Source organism: Sardina pilchardus, chromosome 16 (genome assembly GCF_963854185.1).
Source record: "Sardina pilchardus chromosome 16, fSarPil1.1, whole genome shotgun sequence".
In the NCBI taxonomy this organism is placed as follows: Eukaryota; Metazoa; Chordata; class Actinopteri; order Clupeiformes; family Clupeidae; genus Sardina; species Sardina pilchardus.
In genome coordinates, this window is record NC_085009.1 from 18,644,401 (window position 1) to 18,664,400 (window position 20,000).

General features: G+C 40.4%; 1 protein-coding gene across 2 annotated transcripts in view; it reads left to right on the forward strand.

The window, feature by feature from the left end:
- casq1b (calsequestrin 1b) overlaps positions 1 to 20,000 on the forward strand; it is a 39,351-nt gene that overhangs the window by 16,896 nt on the left and 2,455 nt on the right. Inside the window, exons 2-11 of one of the 2 annotated variants that reach the window (XM_062516698.1) lie at positions 3,890 to 3,922; positions 6,745 to 6,838; positions 7,582 to 7,682; positions 8,147 to 8,258; positions 9,437 to 9,510; positions 9,746 to 9,876; positions 15,970 to 16,015; positions 16,783 to 16,837; positions 18,470 to 18,570; positions 18,875 to 18,949. In XM_062516698.1, coding sequence (XP_062372682.1) covers positions 3,890 to 3,922; positions 6,745 to 6,838; positions 7,582 to 7,682; positions 8,147 to 8,258; positions 9,437 to 9,510; positions 9,746 to 9,876; positions 15,970 to 16,015; positions 16,783 to 16,837; positions 18,470 to 18,570; positions 18,875 to 18,949 — 822 coding nt within the window. The remainder of the gene's footprint in view (positions 1 to 3,889; positions 3,923 to 6,744; positions 6,839 to 7,581; positions 7,683 to 8,146; positions 8,259 to 9,436; positions 9,511 to 9,745; positions 9,877 to 15,969; positions 16,016 to 16,782; positions 16,838 to 18,469; positions 18,571 to 18,874; positions 18,950 to 20,000) is intronic. The other variant, XM_062516699.1, reaches the window with a different exon arrangement.

The following is a 20,000-nucleotide window of genomic DNA, read 5'->3' on the forward strand; positions in this document are numbered from 1 at the left end:
ATATCCACCATTTTAATGAATTTTAATATTTTTTAAATATGTTTTCCAGGTAATTTCAGCGGAACTGTATTGGGTTATGTTTAGTTGATTTATCTTTACTCAATCAAAGCAAAACAACTGCATTTTTATTGATTTTACCTGAAATACACAACTTAAACAACATGACTTTTTAATGTTTTAAAAAATGGATTTATAGCGTTTTGGAAAAGAGCTCTTCAAATGTACTTCGATCCAACTTGTTGTGACTATCACCGACTGAGGCTTTGACGTTTGATCAGGATACAAAGACTCTGAAGTGTGTCTGTAGGCATAGAAGGGCCAGGATGAGAGCAAAGAGACAGACGGAGAGAAAGAGAAAGATGGATTTGAACGTCTTGAGGCCATGACGGAAAAGGGCCTGAAATGGCAGTGAGTGTGGGTGAGAGAGAAAAATTGAGAGAGGGAGAGACAGAGAGAGAGAGAGAGAGAGAGAGAGAGAGAGAGACAGCTCCGCTGATTGATCATGAAGAAGAATTTTGTCAGACCTCAGATCAGGTTTCTCCTTGCCTGTGGCCCTTACATCTACCTAGCACACACACACACACACACGCTCACAAACGTACACATACACACTCACGCACATACACATACACACGACACTCACACACACACACACATACACGAACACATGCATATTGTTTTTGATCTTCATCGCTCTTTCTAACTCACCCTCACACACACACACACACACACACACACACACACACATTCTCACATACACTCTCTCTCACACACACACACACACTCTATCTTTCTCTCTCTCTCTCTCACACACGCACACGCGCACACACACACACACACACACACACACACACACACTCCAGTATGCTATTGGTTCTTCCTTCTCCCTGCCACCACTCCGGCTCTGTCTCCTGCAGTCTCCCGCTGCCTCTGCGGCTCCTTATATAGCTGAAGCAGGGTCCAGCTCAGCCCCAGATTGCTCTAAATAACTACCATGCTTCCACTAATATGGCTCTGCCTCTCCCTGCTCAAGGGTGTGTGTGTGTGTGTGTGTGTGTGTGTGTGTGTGTGTGTGTGTGTGTGTGTGTGTGTGTGTGTGTGTGTGTTTGTGTGTGTGTGTGTGTGTGTACAGTATGTGTGTGTGTGTGTGTGTGGGTGTGGGTGTGTGTGTGTGTGTGTGTGTGTGCACGCGTGCAATTGTCTTTCTCTGTGTTTCAGTGTCATAGATACCTGTATATGTGTGTGCATGGTGAATGAGGCGTCTGTACATTTCAAAGTCTTGCTGTGTGTGTGTGTGTGTGTGTGTGTCTGTGTGTGTGTGTGTGTGTGTGTGTGTGTGTGTGTGTGTGTGTGTGTGTGTGTGTGTGTGTCTGTGTGTGTGTGTGTGTGTGTGTGTGTGTGCTTGTGTTTGTATGTAGGCGAGGACCCTTTCAGTGACTGAAGCAAGGGTAATCCTTAACAATTAGTGTACAGAATTGCGGAGCATAAAGTGCCATGAAAAGGATTACTCAGTCAGCTTTCAGCACAATATATCATAAGTACCATAACATCAAAACAAATACCCAAAACAAACAGACAAACAGCTAGAGAGACAATGCAAACATAAAAGGGAAAGACCAAGTAATAGGCCTCATTCTATAAAAATGAAATATACTGAATTATGCCAGTGGTGAGACATGGTTTTATCACTCTTTTATATCTCTGAGACATTGAATGACAACTGTAAATATCATGAAAATGAATGGCTGATTGAATAAATACTACTTCAACAAGAGTGTAGTCAGGCATGCTAAGCTCAGAACAAAACATACACACTCTCTTTTTTGGCCAGTTGGAATAAATGTGTTTGAATAGCATTTTGTCTGGAGAACTAGCAATCTGCCAAGCTTGCATGCATACGATCATCACTGACAGCTAGTCACCTAGAGATTTTGACCTTGGATACAATGTCATCAACTACAAACTATCCAATCACATGTGACTTAAGAAAGTAATGCTGAAAACGTAACAGTTTGTAGTATCTGGGGGGGGGAAGGGCAGTCATGGTAGCTTTACAAATTCAATTTAATTTTTGATGTATTAAATTTTGGAAATTGTTTGCTTGGGCGGTGTGTGTGTGTGTGTGTGTGTGTGTGTGTGCATGCGGGTGTGCGTGCGGGCGTGCGGGTGGGCGGGCGGGTGTGCGTGAATGTAGGTGTGTGTTTGCGTGGGTCTTAAGCATCTTGGTGACAGGGTGTTAATCGCTCGATGACTCATCCCTGAGTCATGGCAGTCAGTCAGCTGTGACTTATGGCCAAACTTCATCTCATGGAACGCTGAAACACTGTTGCAACTGCAAGCTGCTCTGTGCTCGGCTGATAAGCCTGAAATTCAATGTTAAGTGCCATATGACCAAACTCCATTTCATTGCAGGATCTTGCATTAGCACAGATTAAGGTATCCAAGGGTCACAGGTAGATTTGTCTGAGCTCCGCTGATAAGCCTGCCAGTCATTAAAAACAGTTTAATACAATTTTGTACATGAACGAGTTTAGAACTGACGGATTACACATTCATTTCCAAATATGTTCTTACTCAAAAGCTTTGCTTACATTTATGTCTATTACAGGTAAAGTAAAGTAAAGTAAAGTAATGTTTATTTGTATAGCGCATTTTAACGTGCTCAAATGCAACCCAAAGCGCTTCACACATAACACTGATACATAACTATATATATATATATATATATTACAAAACACAATGCATTTTACAAGGCACACAAGACATTGACAAATTGAGTTTAGGAACTGTGCAAAGAGAGTCACTGACGTCCTGTGATACGACCCAGTGACCTTTGTGTAATAATCATAGCTGGACAGCCAAATACTGTAGCTCACCCAGATGGCTTTGGGTCCACTTGTCCTTAACTGCCCTTCTTCGTGGCTGAGTTTTCTTTTGTCTCTCGCTGTGGCATTTGTGTCTGTATATTTCTGTTTGATATCCTATTCTAGTAACACTGGTGAATTCCCATGAGAAGAGCACACGGGAAATGCAAATAACAGCTCAATACATCACTTTGAATTCACTGCATTAAAAATGGAGAGACCTAGTCCTAGTAATACACAAGCATTATTTCCCCCATTATCCATTGTGAGATGGTCCAGATGGTTTATTATCCATTGTTTCAGATGTAATTTGTGTACCTCACTACACTGATTCATTGGGATGGTGGCGGCCTATCAAGGAAATGGCTCCTTTCTGGGCGTTTATTTACAAATAGGTGCTGGCTAGAGAATGGATCTGAACCTGGTCTGAATTGGATCAGAGCCAGTTCAGACTCAGAACCCGATGTCTCTGTGGGTTTTGGTTATGGCCCTGCACTTCTAAAAGTCTAATTTTAAAGGGTGTGTTGAAATTGTCGTCCAAAAGGTTTGACTCCCCCTGCCTTTATGTCACCTATGTGTTATCTCCTGTTAGGTTGGAGAGAATGTTCTGGTTGTGTGTTTCTGAACTGAGGAATAATAATGGTTTGTATCAGCAGTGTTGGAGAGCTGCTCTGTTGAAAGTGTCTGTGCTCTGTTGGTTTTCCTGTGGAAGTGGGATAGAGTGGACTGCTGAATGTTTCTTTAAAATACCTGTTGTTTCATTCTTATGGACTGTAGTGATAGGTGTTTTATTGTCCTGAATCATCAACCCTATTTAATGTATTGGAGTGCATCTGTTGAATGTTTCTTTGCTCTACTGGTTGTCCTGTACTATCAATGTACTGGACTGAATTTGTTTAATGTATCTGTGATCTGTTGGTTGTCCTGCAGTATCAATCTTGTTGACTGTACTGGAGTGGATCAGTTGAATGTCTCTTTGCTCTGTTGGTTGTCCCGCACTCTAAAAGCATCACTTTTCCCTGCAGTTGATAACAAGTCCAGCAGCCCTTACCTACCAGGTATGTTCAGGCCTTCCAAGACTATATTTTCTATCTCTTTTCTGTTCTATCTCATTTATTTTAACTCTTCTAAATCCCTTTCTGCCTCAGTTCTCTTCATTCTTCATTCACACTTTCATCCTCAAACTAGGTCTTCTTCTTCTTCTTCTTTCTTCTTTTTCTCTATTTCTGGTAATCCCCTGCTCTTCCTACTGTACGTCGGAAGCTTCTTTCTCTCTTTACCCTCCGTTAGCAGCTTGGCCTGTGACTGTGCATCTCTCGTTTACGATTGTGTTTTATTTATTTATTTATTTATTTATTTACTGGGTCTGGAAGGATGGTGCTTTGTGTTCACTCGTTTATTTATCTATATATAGATGGCGCTGGAAGAATTGCATCTCTACTGACCTGTGGCAGGGGGTAGGAAATATTACAGTTGCCATCTAACCCTATTTTGTTGGTTCTACCATCCCAACAAACCTATCCTAAACTCCTCTTCAAGCAACGCACACACCCGTCTCGTGGCCTGATGCCTTGCTTGAAGAAAGAAGAGCTTGTCCCATCCATTTAAACACTTTAATGCTTATGTCAGTTCCTGTATAATGATATCTTCATGTACCACCACAGGGTAAAGTTGCAATATGTAGTTTTTGTTGTCAGTAATGCAAATGTTTATAGACACCATACTGCCATTTATGACACCAGATTAAGATTTCTTCTTTCTTTTTTTCAAATTAATCATTTATACTGAATGTATTAGGAAAATTGGGAAACACTGTGTGCTACAGTACACCATGCTTAAATAATTCACCATTGCATTAGGTTTGTGACAAAAACTCAATATTGCATCTTTAAGTACAGGTGTTGTACCGAATTGTTGACTTGAAAGCTCCACACATCATAAAAATCTGTGGTCACTTCACAAGCATAGATTACATGAGGTCTTGTACTGTAGTTCAACTGAAAGATCAAGGTAGTGGGTTGAAATCCAGGCCTATGTGCTACAGTAACTTATTGTAAGTTGCCTCGAGGGAGCAGTTTTTTATGATGCACAGAATAGGCCAGTACACACCAGGTCCGAGACAATGAGCACCGTCCTCAGTGTGTTCAGACTAACTGAATACATGTGTTCAATAGTCTGCATAATTTCAGAAAAATATTTTGTCCAAAGTATCGGACTGGGTGTGAATGGGCCTTACAGTATGTGTTTAAGCACAGCCAATGTACAGGTTTTTGCTCTGAGGAAAAATGTTTAGGAGGGAAGAAACAAATTTGCTGTGAGGAGCTTTCAGTGACTTGTTCTCAGTGTAAATTGCACTCATACTATAGTGATCACAACAATATATGATACGATGGGATAAGATCTCAACAGCTAGTGTGAAGCCATGAATCAACCGGTGGGAGGGGTGAGTAAGGTTCAACTCCACTTCCTCCCTGCCGACTCCAGTCATAGCGGGGCATTTGATTGGCTGATTGGCTAAGCAGGCTGCCAACTGAATGCCGTAATGTGACTGCTTCATTGGCTGACTGGATGTACAGCAATGGCCATGCACTGCTTATGGAAAACGACTGGTCAGGTGTAGAGGTATCCGGGATCGATGCTATGAATAATAGGATGTGTTTTGGAGAATCTCAACTTCGTCTTGGCCTATTCACAGGGGCAGTGTGTGTACTATACTGATATGCCTGAATATGTGAGGACCAAGGGTACTTCTAAGGACACAGTACAACACAGTTCTCAACATTAGATAATATTTTGGTTTCAGGCCCATCCTTAAAAAAATTTACCTCACCAAATATATATATTTGTTTTGTTGTTGTTGTTGTTGTTATTATTACTATTATCATCATGATACGTGTTGTTAGTGTACAAAAACCCTTGTGTGATAGTTCTCGAAGAAAAAATGTATATTAGAAGTGAAGCTGAAGAATGAAGAATGTCAGTTTAATAATAAAGACTGAGAAGTAGGACTCACCTGTACTGAGGGAGTATATCAACAGCAAATCAACTAATCATGTGTTGGTCTATATGTGTTTCACTGGGTTCCAGATTTTAGTGTGTATGTGTCTTAAGTGTATGTTACAGTGTTTTTGTCAGTAGTGTCGATAATGTGAATTGAAGTAGCTGTGTTTGTTGGCGTATGAGTGATTTGAGCCTGATTGCCTATCTTTAACCGGACAAGATGGCTGCCGTCTGTCCAGTCTTTGCACCTGTTACAACGTCTTGATTTCTGTGCAGCAATATAATCAGTCCGTACCACTTCCCAGTCCCACATCTTTCCCCTTTATCTACAGAGACTCATGCCACTCTGCTATTGGTCAGCGCAGCTGTCCATCATGGGTCTATTCTAGTTTAGAAAGTGCAGGAGTAGCATCCCCAATGTTTTATTGCTTTTAAGGCTGTGAAAAATGCAAGGGAATTGAATGTGGTATAGAGAGGAGGGGAAGTAGCTGTGGCGGAAAGGAGTTTGCATGTCTAAGGATCATGGGAAATGGAGTTCTGGGGGCTACAAGGCACACTTGCTGTGTTTTGGCTGTGAACAAACTGTAAAGGTGGCTGCATTCAGAAGCCAAAACACAGAGAGAGAGAGAGACACGCGGATACACAAGCAAGCTTATACACACACATCTGCATACACACAGACACACACACACAGACACAGACACAGACACACACACACACACACACACACACACACACACACACACACACACACACACACACGTATACACACACACATCTGCTTACATACAAAGATGGACTCACATGTGGGCTCACACAAACTTAGTGAGTTTGGTAAGCAGATCTGTAATGGTGTACACATCCTTTTCTGGTTCTACAGCTCGCTGCCCAGGTCCTGGATAACTTGGATGATGAAGACATTGGCTTCGGTCTGGTGGACTCCAAGAAAGACATCGCCGTAGCCAAAAAGCTGGGTAATCTGCTGTTCTCATGCAACCTTTCCTCTCCTCTCTGAATTTGTCTTTATTTCCCCTTTTATGCTTTTTTTTTATAAATACATCATTGGAAATAATAAACACTTAAGTTATTAATCAATAATCCTAAACTGACTGGAGAGTTTCAAAACGCATACCTTTTAGAAGTCCATGCTGACTTACACAAGTCTACTTTTAGTTGCACATCAAGTGTGTGTGTGTGTGTGTGTGTGTGTGTGTGTGTTTGTGACTGGGCTGAACACTGCCCTCCAGTGGCCATATGTAGTACATACAGGATTGGGAAAAAAAGGTGTAAAAAAAGTGACCCTGCATCGCCTCCCAAAGGCCAAGATGGAAATTTCCGTTCCATGTATTTTACTTAAATTTTGCCAGTTCTGTGTATTCTGCTGATACAAAATCAGTAATCAGAATAAATAATTTATCGTCTGTCATAAATAGTAACACTTTTTATGGAATTATTTAGTAAAAAGTAAAGTATTGTGTAAGCATGGAATCAAATGGTGTTGATCAAAAGTGAACATGAATCTGATCTGTGAAAGTAGCGCAGGAACACTTCATACCACAGTAACACTAGTGTTCTTTTCTGGGCTCTCATGGAAGTGAAAAGAGGAAAAGAGCCACATAATATAGCCTACAGTTTACCGTTTAAAACGGTCTCCTCCCCAAAGGAATAGAGTTGTGCTGATGACGGCTCTTGACCATCTCTCTCTTTCTCTCCGCAGGTCTGGATGAGGTCGATAGTATCTATATTTTCGCTGATGATGAGGTCATAGAGTATGATGGCCAGATGGCTGCCGAAACACTGGTGGAGTTTCTCTATGACGTGAGTTTTCACCAAGCAACGCGTCTACTAATTCCCTCAGGAATTACTATCATTTAATGCTGCTGTTTGGGCCCTTGAGTCGTGGATCTGTCCGAGGTTTCTTCCTTCTATGTATCTCCAATTCTAGGGAGTTTTTCCTATAGCCCCTGTTACTCATGGGCCCTCTCTGAATGTTTAACACTTTGTAAAGCGCCATGAGACATGTGCACTTCACAAAGTGAAACGAAATTTAAATTGAAAATTGCTTTTCACAGTCAATTTCTCCCCCCCTTAATGTTAAATATGCTGCCCTTGAGTCTTGAGATGTCACTAGTCGTCATAAATTGTAAAAATAATTTGTCGGGTATGCCTTTTTTCAGGAGTTACACTCACGGTCTATCATCAGTTATACTTGTTCTATCATTTGTTGTTGGATATTTCACAGTGGATTAACTTTGTTAAATAATGAATCTCTCTTTCTGTAGGTAATTGAAGAGCCAGTAGAGATCATTTTCAATGAGAGAGAGCTAAAAGGCTTCCACAACATTGATGAAGACATTAAGCTGGTGGGCTACTTCAAGAGTGACAGGTCCCCCCGTATGTACATCACGACTCAGCCGTTGTCTGTTCTCTTGAGTTAGGAACAGAAACACATAACAAACACACACAAAGACACATACACAGTCTGAAAACATTTTTCAAGGACTCACATTTTTATAACCCAGGAATTATCCAGGACTATTTGTAAGATTATCATGTCTGATAATCAACACTCAAATCACCACAATCACACCACACAACATTCTATGAGATGTGTTTTTCATGTGATTCAGTTTAATATTATTTTCATAAATAACATAATCATTATATCATATTATTTTACATTTTACATAAATATTATAATCATTATATTTATCATATTATTTTACATTACATATTTTACACTTGCTTAAATGGCACTACTCATGACTCATGTTAACTCTTGACTAAAGACATAGGGTGCGTTTCATGCAGCGTTTATACGTCCTCCCTCGCTCCTCGATGCCTCGATCCTCACTGATCTACATAAAGAATGATGGGGGGGAAACAATGGGATAGTCTATCCAGTGTTAGTTATAGATCAGTGGGAACGCCCCTCGAGGATCGAGCATCGAGGATCGAGGAGGCATAATGAGAGGCACCCATAGAAAACCATGACAGGAAGTCAAGAGACATTGAATGTTATGAAATTAAGTGAATTCAAGTATCCCCCTTATTCCACCACGACCATTTTAGAAATTAGTTTTCATTTGAATATTTATTTGCATTTTACACATTTATTTTATTCTGCCTTGTGCTCAATATTCCGTTAGCTCTTTTGGCTAATTAGCTTCATTGGGATAACATGGCAGAAGAGGATGGAGAGGCTAACTTGGGAGGATGCGGAAATTACATCAGGAGGTCAGATTGCAATATCGGTGGCCTCCCGTATCGTATGGAAATATATTTTAGAGACAGTATGCTCACAGTATGTCAATGTATGTCACACGAGCTCGAACTGAAAGCGATGTTTATTCATCACCAGCAACAGCCATAATACAAACTTTCCCTCTCTTCCTCTCGAACTTCCTCTCCAACCCCTCAAAGCATTCTGGGTCTTGTAGTTCTGCCACAATGGGTAGCCTATTACAGTTCTTACACAAACATTTGGGTAAACACTAAGGGTAATGATGAATTCTTATTGTTTGTATGTTCTTCCATCTTCCTTGTTTTCATCTTCCCACTTCACTTCTTAGACTTTATTGAGTTTGATGATGCTGCAGAGGAGTTTCATCCCTTCATCAAGTTCTTTGCCACCTTTGACTCCAAGGTTTGATGCCTTCTTCACCTCTCTCTTTCTCTCCATGTTTGTTCTTTTCTCTCATGCCCTACTGTATACTATTTAAAATACTCCCACATTCTCCCACTCTCTCCATGTATATATCTCCCTCTTTCTCTCACACACACACACACACACACACACACACACACACACACACACAAACACACATAAGCATCACTTCCTCCATAAACGACTTATCCTCCAATTTGGCCTCCTTCTCCAGATTGCCAAGAAACTGGGTCTGGTACTGAATGAAGTCGATTTCTATGAGCCCTTCATGGAGAAGCCTGTGACCATCCCTGGCAAACCCTACACTGAGGCTGAGCTGGTGGACTTCATTGAAGAAAATGACAGGTGAGGGCAGATCAATGTATGCTTTCCACAATATACGTTAATCAAATATTTTTTTTTATCAAAAAAACACGCTAAGAAACTCACGCTCTTCCTTTTCTGAAGTAGTGATTTGCAGGCAAAAACCTATAGGAGCCTGATGAAAATTTCTACTTAGATGGCACTCACTTTTTTGACGAATTCAGGTTTGGCCACTCTAAAAAATTGACATCGATCTCTGAAAATTCCAACCACCAAAACACTAGCCATAGTAAAAAATAGCAATGTATTAGTTTTGAGTGTTTGTCAGACAATGGGACCAGGTGACACTAAAACGAGGGCCACCTTGGCACAAACTTGCAAGCGTGGTTTTTCCACTCACAGCGAGACAGCCATCATTCAAGCCCGAAATAAGTCAAATAATCATTCCAATGACCCCGAAGCTGTTAAGCAGTTAAGGTAAATTTAGCTAAAAAAAAAAACCTTCAATCTTGCATGATCTTTTAGTTGATTTTTAACTAACTGGATACTATCTTAGTGCTACGGTGGCATATTGCTGTCACACTATAAATAAAAAAAAAGGCTCAGTATCAAGTAATTACGTGAAAGTTTCTTGTTATAACAAGATCTTTTTCACGTTTTAACAAGATAAGTTTCATGTTATTACATGAAATGATCACGTTATTTCATGATAATGATATTTTCACGTTATAACTTGAAAATATCATGTTATTTCAAGATATGATATTTTCACGTTTTTACAAGATATTTATCACGTTATTACTTGAAATGATCATGTTATTTCATGATAATGAAACTAAACAGAAGGAGGGGCAAGAAAGGCTGGTTACTAGGCTCACGACTCGAGTCAATCAAATTCTATGTTAAGCTCGGTTTATGGCAATTTTCCAGTTATTAAACTTGTGGATGATATTGTTATAAATGCAAACATCCGAGCATTGTCCAGAATATTCTGCAGTGGAGTGGCAATCGGGGGAGTCAGGAAGAATCCCGGTGTGGCGTTTTGGGCCGTGCTGATGATTACTGTGATGAAGTGATCTCAAAAAGCTTGTTGTTTAAACATTTCCTTTCCCTCAGCCTACTCCCCAGCAGCCGGCACTGTGTGACTGCAGCGCTTCACTTTTCACTCCCAGCGGCGTCTCCCCGCAGCCCTAAAAATTGCCACGATTACCTGACATCCAAGCTAGCCAAAGCGCCCAAATTGCGTAAACATTCGCAAATGTATCAAGGCCCTTTCTCCCTCTTGCGATAAGTTGCGTTAAGTGGATGGGAAGAAGCAGAACTCACTCCTGCACCTCTCTGTCTGCCAACTTAGCGGCTCTCTGCCGATACACAGACTGTGTGAGCAGGCTACTCCTGCTCACTCCGCCTATGCAGCGGCTCTCTGCCGATATACAGCCCTGCTCCTGCTACTTGGTCAGATGGCGACTATGTAGGCTACTGTAGCCTACACACATGCACAAAAGCGAACACTCATCAAGCAGCACTGCAATAGCAGCCAGGGTGCATGTTCATAGACACGAGCCTGTTCTCATTTAGCCTATGCCAGCCATAGGCTCTAGCCTGGTCTCGTTAAGTTTCGTTATCATGAAATAACGTGATAATATCAAGTAATAACGTGATAAATATCTTGTAAAAACTTGAAAATATCATATCTTGAAATAACATGATATTTTCACGTTATAACGTGAAAATATAATTATCACGAAATGACGTGATAATTTCATGTAATAACATGAAACTTATCTTGTTAAAACGTGAAATAGATCTTGTTATAACAAGAAACTTTCACGTAATTACTTGAAACTTTCACGTAATTACTTGATACTGAGCCTTTTTTTTTATTTCTAGTGTGACAGCAATACGCCACCTTATAGTGCTACATGTAAATGGCGTTATATTAATGTCAATGCGCATAAATGTGTTTGTTTTTTTTCATTATGTTGCTTTAGGCTATACATGGGGAAACCTTTTGAGGAATGTTGTAGGGCAATCACCTAACCGGATCAATGTGTTCCGATTGGATAGTCATGTTAATTTGCCTATTGATGATTCAAGTTAATGAAAAAAAAAACATTTATGTAACCCATTCTGAACACTATAATGACTTGACACGTCAAATACAATTCTGAATGACTATGACATAGCATAACATAACACATGTCTCTGAACTGAACTGATGAGGTGAGTGTTGCTTTGACAGAGAATAGCCTCAGGCTGAAGCTCTTCTGCTCATAAGCTGGCAGCTATGACAATTCCATGTAGCCATGTAGCCATTTTTTAGCATTGTTTTTAGTATAGAAAAACCTCACCTAGCACTTCCTCGTAAAATCATTAATTTGATTAAAAGGTTTGACTTTTATTAATAAAGGTTTGGCAAATACACTCATATTGAAATAAGTCATTATGTTACGAGAGGGTGACAGGTAGTTTTTCATTTATTCTTAGGTAAGTCTCTTTAAACTAAAAACAATACCAAATATATTTTTAAATCTTATTATTTGCAGTGCTGCTATAATCACAAGAATTTGAAACCAAAAGGAATGGACGAAAAAAAGTTTCTGCAAAGTTGTACTACTTGCTAATTCTTCTCCTATAATATGGTTTTTCTTTCTACTTATTACCTCCGCCAAGGAGGTTATGTTTTCATCGGGGACCGGCGTATGTTTGTCTGTTTGTCTGTCTGTCTGTTTGTCTGTTTGTTAGCTAGATAACTCAAAAAGTAATGGATGAAATTCCAGGGAATGTCAGGCATGACCCAAGGAAGAAACGATTACATTTTGGGAGTGATCTGTAATTCCCTCGCGATTCCGGAGCCGTTTCTGTGCTTCGCTTAATGGTGTAATGTCATGGAATGGCCACGTGGTGGCAATCTGAATAGTTTAGGTTCAAATGTATGACAACCTAGGAAGAATGGAGGTCTGCGCTCTCGGAGTGCCTTTCTAGTTGTATGCATTGTTTTAGTTAAGACCTGTGTGTCCCTAGGCCCCATCAATTGTACTGACCAAACCTGACTTCTTGCCATGTAAAGGGCATGATTGACATGACTACTTACACTCCAAAAATGGCCCTCCAACAATAAGTACAATTGTTACACATCTAAGCATACTTAACATACTTTTCTGACAATGCATGAAACTTGTCTTAACAAGATGTCCTAATATAAGACTGGGTGCCCAATTGCTACTTCAGCTCATGAAATCTTGAAATAACACTGCAAACACTGAAGTCAAGTCATCCAGTCAATACAAAATATGCCAGTTGTTACTCACAAATACTTCTTCTAAAGCATCACATTTCTTGAAACAAGAATCATTTAAGAGGCTAAATACCGCTAAAGACTGCAAGCTCTTAAAATAAGAAAACATTGTCTTTCTCTCAAAAAAGTGTTGAAGATAATTCTACTGTCAAGGACCATGTCAGACAGGAACAGACCATGGTCTGGGCATGAAATGTCCTTCTGGTCAAGTACAAGCGAATAAGGTCTATGACATGAAGAACCTGTAGAACGATTCTTGAAAGACTGAGTACGTGTATTTTAACTAATGTCCCCCAATCAAGCTTTACAGTAATTTCCCGCATATAAGCCGCATTGTGTATAAGCCGCAGGGCAGTGTTTTATGCAAGTCAAAAGAAAAAAAACATATTAACACCACATTAACTGGCCCCCTGTATTAACCTCATAGCGGGAGAAATTTTGCAAAATCAATGTATAAGCCGCGGCTAAAAGTAGGGAAATTACGGTACTCAAAAGAGTACAATCTTTCAAGAATCTTTTCCAAATTTCTCAAAGTCTTCTGGTGTAACAATGGCTTGTACACTACCCCTTCACAAACTGAAGATCCCTTTACTAACATCCAAGTTAGCTTGCATGGTTATTAGCGGCTACTTTAAATGTAAGTTATAGCTAGGCTAGTTAACTTACTTGCGCCTGATATTAAATTTGAGCTAAAACTTTACCTTCATGAACGGAAGTGAACTGAACTGAACCAAATGTCTGCCTGAATGAGGCGAATAAAAAGGCTAAAGATGTCTGCATGTGGCAGTTACGTGTACACGTGGTTGTTAAGCAACAGGTATTTTGTTTGTTTTGTTTTCAAAGACTGATGATCTTGGCTCTGTATCCAAATTAATCTAAATAACTTCAGGCAGTCCAACTGAAATGACAAATGAAACTTTAATTATTGGGCGTAGCCTTATAATTAGAAACAGCCCAAACAAGATTGTTGTAATTCTGTCTACTTGTCTGAAATAGGGAACTGCTCCAACTGGTCTCAGAGATGAGGAAAAACATATTGTGTAAGAGCGTCATGTTAATATATTGAGTGTGTGGACAGTGGAGTATGGGCACGCTAGGAAATGAATTGGTACAGTACGGTTTACAGTATTTCAGTGATAAGCAGGTCGATGAGCAAGAAGAGCTGGTTCTGATCCTGATTCTGATTTAAGATCACAGAGCAAAAGGGCACTGGCAAAGGCAACCAGTCCTATTGCTGCTATGCTAATCCTTAGCATAAAAGAATTACATATGTCATTGACCTATAAATTGTTCTCTGTGTTTGAATTGGCCTACCCATCATTGTAGTATTGAAGATATTCAAGCATATCAAGTTTCTCACATACTGGAACTTCAAGATGCAAAACCTTATGATTCCCTTCTTCAGTTCCTCACTGGATTTGAATTAGGAACCTCGGGCACATATATTGTAAACACACATATTATTTTGGCCTATTTGGCAAAATGATCTACTTTTTGTGCCTGGTTTTGTAGGCAACAAGCTTGGCTGATATTTTCATGTAATGCATAGGGACAATGAAATAGTTGTTAAAGAGTTAGGCTACAGTTGTTAAATTGGAATATAGGCCTACCATTTGTAGGCCACCATCCGCTTCTTTTAACAGGTAAAACAACTGGTAAAAGTCTTTCAAAAAGACTCGGCTACATTTTACTTTTATGCTTCAAGTACATTTCACGAGTCTGTTCTTTGTTACTTTTACTTGAGAAAAGAAGTTGAATGAGTATTTTTGTACAGGTGTTTGTCTTCTTGAGTATGGAAAGTGAGTACTTTTACCATCTCTGCCCAAAACTACAGTAAGAGGGGGCTTTTGGTGGTGTCACCCCCGGAAAAATTGATTAAATATTGTTACATAAATGCACAAGGTCTGCGCACTTTCAGTCAAAGAAAAGGACCTGCACTATACCCTCAGCCACGCGTGCATAGTCCGTTTATTTGTCTCCTAAACATTCCTCACCCATTATCCAGACATGCATGAAAACATTTAACTCACAGCCATACAGTAGGTTATTTTGTCAATGAGATGACTTTCTCTTCAGCATTGTCGCAACATAGTCTAACCATTGAAACAAGGCAGATATAAAGAGGCATTGCAACAATGTTTACAGAGATACATTGTAACGTTGGCTGCAAAGATTATGCAGATTGCTATTTGCTACGGTTGACTGACACGTACACACACAAATTAGCACTATCATACGCTGAATGCTTTAGGCTATAGTCTTTGCCTACCTCAGAACATGTTGCCTGGGTATTGCCTACATAATTAATTGATGGTTGGCCTGCTACAATAGATAAATGCATTGCATAATGGCTCAGTGAAAAGAAAGTTGTGGAGTCATACATGGATTCATTTTGCTATAGCAGGATCAAATCCAGTTTAATGCTATTTTGCATGTATTTTGTCTGAGTGGCCGTAATGAAGCACACATAGCGTATACAGTATGAAAAGCGACTTCAAACCGCCCAAAACTGCTTGTTTGTGAATGTCTGCGGACAACTCCTGCTGCTGAGGTAGGTTATGAGCACCGTGCATGCACGCACAAGGAAACCAGTTGGTGGAGAAACCAGAAGACACACGCCGGAACCACAACATGCAAAAATGGTGGTGTACCTCAGCCAAATATCCACACACCCTGATCTCAAAGTTCATTTCAGAAGAATGCTTGAAATCTCTCCTTGGGGATCTTACAGTAGACCAAAACAATGGTCGAAACAGGTTCAATTTATCAAGATCAGGGGAGTCAATGACAGATTGCTGCAGAATTTGCTTACTCAACTGCCTCTCTTTTGTTTCTAGGCCAACTCTGAGGAAAATGGAAGGCCACAGCATGTATGAGATCTGGGTGAGACATTCCACTCTGCTCTCACACTGCTCATGTTACAGATTGTAAAGAAACACAGTACCTCACATCAGTAACAGAAGCAACACATCTCCGCAAAATAATTTGAGCGATCAAGTAACAACGTTTTGTTGCTTCAGTTCAGCGTACAGTGTCATGGTGGCCGACAAGAGCAAGCAAGAGACAAAACGAGACACAAAAACACATGCAAATTAAGAGAACATTGTGTTGCCTACGTTGAGTTGAACACATGCCCGAACTTGAACTCCGGAGCAGCAGCACCTGGGATCGGGAGATAAGCAGGGTGACCAGACGTCCCCGGTGTCAAGGGACAGTCCCCGTTTTTGCTTGCAAGCCTGTCCCCGAGAAAGTCAGAAAAACTACCTATGTCCCCGTGTCCCCGTTTTTTGAAGATAAAAACTTGTATGTATTTCAATCAGATTAGTCAAACTGAAAAAGTCCCTGTTTTTTCCACATTTTTGGGATTATGTCCCTGGTTTTGGTCTCGGACATCTGGTCACCTTAGTCTAGCTGAAAGCCCAGGCTACTTGTTTTCATGCCAGCAGTACTCTTGAGTCGTTTCCCAACATTCCACATGCACAACTATACTATGGCATGCTGTACACTTGCAAGAACTTCAACACACATGCACAGCATTTGCAGCACCCTGCAAATACTCACAACACATCCAAACACCTTTTGGCACTTTGCGACACACTTACATTGATTTCAGCACACCTGAAATTAGCTTTTTGTGTGTTCCTTCTTAGGAGGATACTATTGATGGGCAGCACATTGTGGCCTTCGCTGAGGAGGATGACCCTGGTAGGTATTAGCAGAGGTGGGACAAAGTCATTGTTTGGCAAGTCACAAGTCAGTCTCAATTCATTGCCCTCAAGTCCCGAGTCAAGTCCCGAGTCAAGACAGGCAAGTCCCGAGTCAAGTCCAAGTCAAAGGCCAACAAGTCTCAAGTCAAGTCCCAAGTCCTACGTTTTGAATTTCGAGTCCTTTCGAGTCTTTTTTAAAATTGAGTGAAACAGGTAGTGACCGTTTATTACATTACAAAAATGTAGGCAAAACCGTTACATATTTTGTTAACAATTTATAGCATTTTAGGATCTGCATAATTACTTAGCCTATAACTAAAAATATTCAGTAATTTGAATACTTATTGATTACACTTGTCTTTAATGATATTGCAGGGGTGGTGTGTAGGTCTAATTGAGTGCCTGTCATTCGGTTTTAGCAAAATAGTCACGCATAGTTCAAGGATATAGTTTTCATTAAATAAAATGAATGTTAAAAAAACTAACAAGGTAAAGGAAATATTTCTGGTGTCATAGAAAATATCTTGCAATGTTAACTTCTATGATTTAGGTAGGTTACCGTGGCATGGCATTGTGTTGTCCCGTTCTACCATTACATGACATGATTTGATATGTATCCAATGAGTGACAACCAGTGCTCAAAACAAAACGTACAGGTTGGCTATAGGCTATTCTCCTCCTGGTAACCAGTGGAATGGATTTAATGTGATGAAGGCTCGGATGAAGCTGGGAGGAATTTAACAAGTTCTACACACCGTGATTCGTTTCTTGTTGGTCTCCACGTAATTTTTGTAGGCAGACGAAATAATCGGTATCATTTTGCTAGCGCATTCACGTTCGTTGTCTGGCCCTGGACTAATAGCTTGTTCCGCGTGGTTGGCCGCTGTCGAATCAAAACAATCTAAGTGATTTGATTGGATCTTGTGCCGAATACGGGTCTCTTCCACACACGCACAGGCGCACACACACAGAGATAGATCAGTCCGTGTTAACATACTTTTGTCTTTTTATCTTTGTTTTTTTTTAATGGGAAGTAGCAAGTCTTTACAAGTCAATAGGCGCAAGTCCAAGTGAAAGTCCGAGTAATTGATGTTCAAGTCCAAGTCGAGTTGCAAGTCTTTTTATATTTTGTCAAGTCGAGTCTAAAGTCATCAAATTCATGACTCGAGTCTGACTCGAGTCCAAGTCACATGACTCGAGTCCACACCTCTGGGTATTAGGTAAACACACTCACACAAACACACATAGAAACACACTCACACACACACACACACACACATGTACAGAGAGAGAGAGAGAGAGAGAGACTCACACATACTCATAAGTTGTTTGACACACAAAGTCAGCATGTATTGATGATAAAACTGATGATAGTGTCCTCTTCAGAGGTCTGCAAAAAATATTAAATACATATATATATCAGGCAAAATTCATCTTTGAGTTTGTAACCTTTGACCTTTTTCATGGCCTTTATGTATCATGAGTTGACGTGCTGAATATTAACATGAAACAGGTGTTAGATCCGCCAGGGTTGAAGGCCAGTCAAAAGTCATCTTTAGGATCGTAAAAATGTGCGCTGTTTGCTGTTCCTCCTGTGTGATATCTGCTTGACTTTTGACCTTCCTCTCAGACGGTTTTGAGTTCCTTGAGATCCTGAAGGAGGTATCCCGTGACAACACAGATAACCCCCATCTCAGCATCATCTGGATCGACCCCGACGACTTCCCACTGGTGCGTGACTACAGAACACACAGATATCCATCAGCCAATATTTCAAATAACATCACTGAGTAACATCGCTAAATACTTAGCATGACGAAGTAGTTGCAATTGTATGAGGGTAAATTCAGTCATGTCAGGGTTGCGTATAGTGTCAGATACTGTGATTGCATCTGTATTGTATTCTGTAACTGTAACTCAGTTTCTTCTCAGTCGTCCAAACATCATCAATTCTCGATCGAGCCCATCCTCATATCTGATCCCCTCAACTCTGTGGTGCGGCTCCTCCTAACTGTGATCTGTCTCTGTTTTCCAGCTGGTGCCATACTGGGAGAAGACCTTTGGCATTGATCTCAACTCCCCTCAGATCGGAGTGGTGGATGTGGAGGATGTAAGTGCTGCTTGTACTTGCTTTTTTATTATTATTAATCTCAGAATACTCTAGAACAGCGGTTCGGTTCCCAAACTTTTCCCCCCAAGTACCAACCTCTACTGTACGTCTTGACTCGGCTCGTGTACCCCCACTATCCGACACATTAAAAAGTAAAACATTCTATTGACTCATTCCAGGCATCATGTTCAATAAGCCGCCTTTTTAAAAAAAAAAAATATGAAAACGTAGCCTTCTATAGTTTACAAATGATTTCCTTTCATGTAATGTTTCCATAATGGCCCGATTCAAAATGATTTGTTGATTCATAACTTAATTACAGAAAATTTAAAAATTTAATTTTTAGCACCTTTCCGCCATAGCCTTTTCATCTCGCATACCCCCTAGAAGCAGCTTGCATACCACCGGTGGTGCGCATACCACAGTTTGGGAATCCGTGCTCTGGAAAGCTGTTGGGGCGGGGGGAGCAGGGGCGCAGATAGTATTTTTGGGGGCAAGCGGCAGCAAGCGGCAGCCCACATGAGTCTTGGTAGCCATAGGGCACACGGTCCAGTTCTGACCGACGGCCATTTTTTAATCCCATTCCCATCTCTCTCTCCCACTCCCACCAAAAGCTATAAAAAAAAAAACATACATAAACTTGAAGAGCACTCCGAGAGCGCAGACCTCCGCCAAGCGAAAACATAACTGCTTCCTGGATCCAGACGGTAATATGGATCACTCCCAAAAATGACCTTCCCTGAAAATCTCGAAATCCATCCAAAACTTTTTGAGTTATATTGCAAACAAACCATTAAACAAACAGACAGACAAACAAACAAACAACAAACAAACCCTGATGAAAACATTACCTCCTTGGCATAAGTAAAAAAAAAAAAAGTTTAGCAAGTTAAATCAAAGCCAGCTAAGAGTACTGTATATGACTTCAAAGTTCAAAGTGTGCTTATATTTGTTTATATGATTATTAGGGCCGGGACTTTAGCGCGTTAATTACGATTAATTAATTACACAAACATTAATGCGTTAAAAAAATTGACGCATTTTAATCGTA